The sequence below is a fragment of the Vitis riparia genome, chromosome 14, assembly GCF_004353265.1.
Source record: "Vitis riparia cultivar Riparia Gloire de Montpellier isolate 1030 chromosome 14, EGFV_Vit.rip_1.0, whole genome shotgun sequence".
NCBI classification, from domain to species: Eukaryota; Viridiplantae; Streptophyta; class Magnoliopsida; order Vitales; family Vitaceae; genus Vitis; species Vitis riparia.
The window spans coordinates 27,555,754-27,561,352 of record NC_048444.1 but is presented as its reverse complement, the minus strand read 5'-3'; the positions used below and the strand labels follow the sequence as shown (position 1 = coordinate 27,561,352).

Here is a 5,599-nt window from a genome sequence, read left to right as displayed (position 1 = left end):
AAACTTAAACAAATGCGTCACTCATCTATCCCCAATCTAAACCAATTCAAATTCCCATCAAGATCAAAACCTAGTGCTCTGATACCACTCTGTCACGCCCCAAGACCCACTCCAAGGGCGTGACGGTCATTTCACACCTCAAACCCGAAGGCTTAAAGTATAATCTGACCCAAACAATCATATTGTAACTGGATGTTACCAATTAGCAAATACCTGTTCAGAGTAGCAGAACAAAATCTAAAATCCTCAAATTCAATTTCCAAATAACTTCCAAATATCAATGATCCAAATGAACATAACTAATAGTTAAAACAAAATCCAACATAAAATCCTAAGTCAAATTCTAATGATGATTATTCCTCAGCCTAGCCATCACTCCTCACCCGAACTAAGAGTACCTGAAAAATTTTCAACAATTGGGAATGAGCTCACAGCCCAATAAGGAATATTAATGCAATTCATGGATCAAATATTTTCATTTCAAATAGGAGATATCATTTTTTTTTTTCTCATCAAATATCAGAGTTTCAACAATACTAATATATTCAAAATTCAACCAACCATTTTCATATCAAATTCAAACACTTTCACATAAGATTCAATCAAATCCATTCAATTTTCATTACTCTGGTTATCAAATATCAAATGCCCAGTTAGGTGGGACTTTTCAAATGGGTGGCTAGCCTCAAATTGTTCCTGGTGGACGGAACCAAACACTACTAGTACTAGTAACCTCTAACCAAACCCCTAGAGGCTGGGGTCCAAATCAATTACATTCCCACCATGAAATGTAAAGGTCAACTATTATATCCCGTTGACAGGGCCGAATAGTCAACTATTATATCCCGTTGACAAGGGCCAAATAAACCAGAGTGATGTTTTTGTTCAAGTATTCAAATTTACACAACATAATATCTCCATATTTTGTGTCATAAATAAAACAAAATATTCCAACATAATATTTAGTGCAAAACAGTTTGATTCATGCATGGTAACAAAATATCATTTTCTTTTCCACAATTCAAAATAACATATAAGATAATTTAATTTTATAAATATTGCATTAACTTCCCTTACCTCAAAATATGCAAAGACCTTGAAGGAAAAATAACCTTGAAAAGTCTACTCCTCACCTAACACAATAAAAAGACCACTATTACTATTTAACTCAAAATATAAATCTGATAATCCTAAAAATTTCTAAATGTTAATATTAATATTTTTGATTAACAAAGTAATAATTTAATTACTCTATTCCTTATTTAATTAAAATTAATAAATTCTCAATTTGTTTCTAATAACACATTACTAATTTAATTAAATTACAATTTTATTTCATTATAAAATTCTATATATATAATATATATATATTTTGCTAAATCTCTCATTCTATTTATTACGAAAAGACCATTATTACTATTATCTTATTTATTAATCTAAAACTAAATATTATTATTACTCTTTTTTTTTTTTTTAATTATCCAATTGAATAGTTACCCAACCATTACTCATCTCGGGTACACACCAAAAAGCAAGTTTTTTTTTTTTTTTTTTTTTTTTTGTTGCCTAATGATGATTCATTATATATATATATATATAAAAGCCTCCATGGCACTGCCGCGCCCCACCTGTGTTTCCTTTTCATTGCCATCATAATCTATTATATATATAAATATATATATATATAAGAGCTTCCTGGCACACGCACCTTTTGTTTTTTTTTTTTTGTTCCCTTCCATCCCATACTGTGCACACGCGTTTTCCCTTTTTTTTTTTTTCTTTTGTTTTGTTCCATGCTTCCAGTAGCACAGTACACGTGCGCCATTTTTTTTTTTTTTTTTAAATTAACCCTAACCTAAAATCGAAACTTTCCAAGGAATTATTATTATTTTTTTCATCTAATAAAATTTAAGATCTCCTAAATTCCAACAATAAAATCAAAATCTTAAATTTTTATTATTTTGATATTAAAACGAATTAAAAATAAAATAATCTAACCCTAATCTAGAGTTGGGGTTTTCCAAAAAATATATCTAATGTGCTTGAAATTAACTAATAAATCTAAAATAATAATCTAGGGGTTAGAAACTTACCTATAGAGGTTTGTTCTTCAAACCTTGAAATCTGACCTCAACTTCACGTTCTCTGGAAACTCTCTGCGAACAAGAATACGATTCAAAAAAAGAACGGAAGAAGAGAATTTTCTATTTATACCTAGGGTATTATTCGTAAAATTACCCTTTTACCCCTCTTCCTTTTTATTAAATTAATTAATTATTATTAGTAATTTCCTAAATTACCCTTAAAAGAAAATGTTGGGCGTTACATCAAGCCTCTATGTGCCCAAAAATTCCTGGCTGATAGTAACCAGGACATCGATGCTTTGTACACAAAAATTGAAAGTAATATCGAGGCAGTGAAGAAGTGCTATGATTGGAGTAGTACAAGCGAGTATGATGATGAGACACTCGCCTGGATGATGCTTCTGGATGGGTGTTTTTTACTACAATTCATCTGCGGTACAGGTATGAAAAACTTTCTTAGATATCACCAAATAGGTTTTGTGGGGCTGGACTTGTTCCTGCTTGAGAACCAACTTCCTTTTGGAGTCCTCAAGTTGATTTTTGAGGGAACAAGTTTACCAGTGGAAGAGACGATTAAAGAATTCATCACCAACACCATAAGGCCAGAAGGGTCGACATCAGAAATACAGCTGAAAGAGGAGAACAAAGAGCCCTCTCATCTCCTCGACCTTTTGCGAAGTGCTCTCCTAGGCAGGTATAAAAAGATTAGCAAGCAAGAACTGGGGAGTCAGCCGGAACAAGAGCAGGAAGCTGAAAAAAAGGGAGAGTCGTCGTCGTCGTCTCGAGGAAGAGATGGGGGGTTCTGTTGCCCATGGAAAAAAGGCAAACAACAAGGCAATTGGCCGTCTTTTCGACACATCAAGGAGCTTAAAGCTGCCGGGATCCATCTCCAACCGAGTGCAACGAGTTCCTTGACAGACATTTCTTTCAATTCCTACTTCTTCTATGGCTACCTGAAACTTCCCCCAATAATCGTTGATGACTCCACGAAGCCCAAGTTCTTGAACATTGTAGCCTATGAAATGTGTCCAGATGCCCCAGATGACTATGCGGTCACTTCTTATGTATGCTTCCTTTACGAGCTCATTGATCATGCAGACGATGTCAAGGAGCTGAGATCTAAGCACATTCTCTACAACTGTCTTGGCAGCGATGAAGATGTGGCCAAAATTTTCAACGAGATTGGCAATGACGTGGTAGATCCCGATGCTTATAAAGAAGTGAAAACTAGTATTCAGAAACACTACGACAAGAGAGTGAATACTTGGATAGCTGAAGGTCTTCACGAACATTTCAGGTCTCCATGGACTATCATTGCTTTCATTGTTGCTGTTTTGGTACTACTTTTTACTGGGGTTTCGACCTACTACGCTCTTCCCGGTAAATCTTCTTACCGGATTTCAGACCTACTTCGCTCTTCCCGCTAAATCCAAATGAGTCATGGTAATATATATATGGGTTAATTATGAATGTGATGTGTTTTTTTTTTCTTGTTTGGTGTGTATGATTGTTGTATGACTGGATTTCATGGATGAAATATTATTAGTCTTTTCCTCCCCTTGAGTTTGCTATGATCTATAATATCTGTTTGAACTCACAATTTCCAACTACCTTCTTTGTATTCTTTTTCATAGACCAGCATCACAGATAACAAAATATCCACATAAAAAATTTTCAGTTAACGGTATGTAATTCCGTGGACGGGATTGAATATTGCACACACAATTGTTTTTTTGAATAAGAATATAAAATCATAATTTTGATATATATATATATATATATATATATATATATATAAAAGCAATTTAATACTTAATTTTGGATCAAAAGAGATTTCATAAATAAAAACTACATTTTTTAATGAAGTCTTCTGATCTTTATTGAAACTTTTTTCAAATTTTCAACTTTTTTAAGAAATCTTTGAATACTCTTGAACTGTTCTAGAGATTTTTAATCTTCTTGGGATCTCTCTAAGGCTCTAGGATATTTCTTTATAAAAATACGTACATTCATTTAGAGGTCAACTAGGACTCCATTAGGCCTTATGTTGGTCTAAATATTCATTTTGTGAACCTTGGGAATGAATTTGAGGCCTTTTCCTACCTTTGAAATGTGATTTACAATCCCCATACATTATCCTTAAGAAAAATATATACATTCTTCACAAAAATATATACACTTTTTTGGAGGTCAACCTTGACCCCATTAGACCCTATTTGGATCTAAATATTCATTTGGGGATCTTTGGAATGAATTTGAGTAATTTCTCTACCCTAAAATGTGATTTAGAACCCCATGTACATCTTTAAAAAAAATATGTATATTCCTCACAAAAATACGTATGTTTTTTTGAAAGCCAACCGAGACCCCATAGGCCTTATTTGGGTCTAAATATTCATTTGGGGAACCTTGGGAATGAATTTAAGCTCTTCATCCACCCTAAAATGTGATTTGGAATCACACGTATATCTTTAAGAAAAATATATACTTCTTTAAAAAATAAAAGTGTGTACATTCTTCACAAATATATATATATATATATATATATATATATATATATATATATATATATATATATATATATATATATTTGCAAGGATTGAAATATCGGTTTTTACGGATATATCGGTACTTCGATTTTACGGATATATCGGAAATATCGGAGAAATATCGGTGAATATTTTTTCACAAATATCGGTGGAGTGAAAATTATTTAAAATTAATAGGAATGCTTGAAAAAACTTCAAAAAATGATAAAATAAGTAAGAATACACATTTTAAAGTTATCTTGTAAGTGTAATTGATATATATATAATTAAGAAGAAAAATATCGTAAACAGAGATATATTGGTAGATTCGATATTTGAATTTTAAAAATAATATATATGAATTTTGAAAGTATATAAAGTTAAAATTGAGTTAAAAATATATTTGATTTTATTGAATAAAAACAATTTATATATAAATATAATACATATGAAATTGCAATAGTCCTTATACTAAGGAAGATATCGATGTAGTTTCATTATATTGTTAGATGAAGGGCTTCATCTTATTGAAGACAGTATTTATTTTAAAAATTTTACAATACTTTTATTAAAACATACTTTATTATATTTTAAATGAAAAATTAAATTAATTTATATAAAATATAGATTTAATATTTAAAATTTTATTAAAAATATGTGGTAACAATTTTTTCTATTAATATTAATTTATTTAATAATCAAAATAAAGGTTGGTAATTAATAATTATTTATATAGAGAGTGGAAAATTGTTCTCATGATTTTTATTTTTTTATTTTTTATCTCCACTAAATCTAAAAATAAAAAAAATAAAAAAGGCACCTACTTCTCTCTCGGGCATCAAGAACCTTTTTCTGAAGTTGTCCTCCAACGAGAGAATCCCTAAAAAAAAGCCCTATTTTCCTCTGCTACTCTCAAATCTCAATCCTCGCAGGTACTAATCTAATCATGTTATTATTATTTTTTTTTTGCGACCCCCGTTTGATTCC

The 5,599-nt window shown here is 30.9% G+C and overlaps 1 protein-coding gene across 1 annotated transcript; it reads left to right on the top strand.

Moving 5' to 3' along the window:
- The first annotated feature begins 2,527 nt into the window (after window positions 1-2,527).
- Window positions 2,528-3,511, top strand: LOC117930617 (UPF0481 protein At3g47200-like). The gene has a single exon (XM_034851250.1). The coding sequence runs from the start codon at window positions 2,528-2,530 to the stop codon at window positions 3,509-3,511; it is 984 nt and encodes a 327-aa protein (XP_034707141.1).
- The last annotated feature ends 2,088 nt before the right edge of the window (window positions 3,512-5,599 follow it).

Bases quoted from the DNA above. Each gene is read 5' to 3' on its own strand.
- LOC117930617 (XM_034851250.1), top strand. From the start codon at position 2,528: ATGAAAAACTTTCTTAGATATCACCAAATAGGTTTTGTGGGGCTGGAC.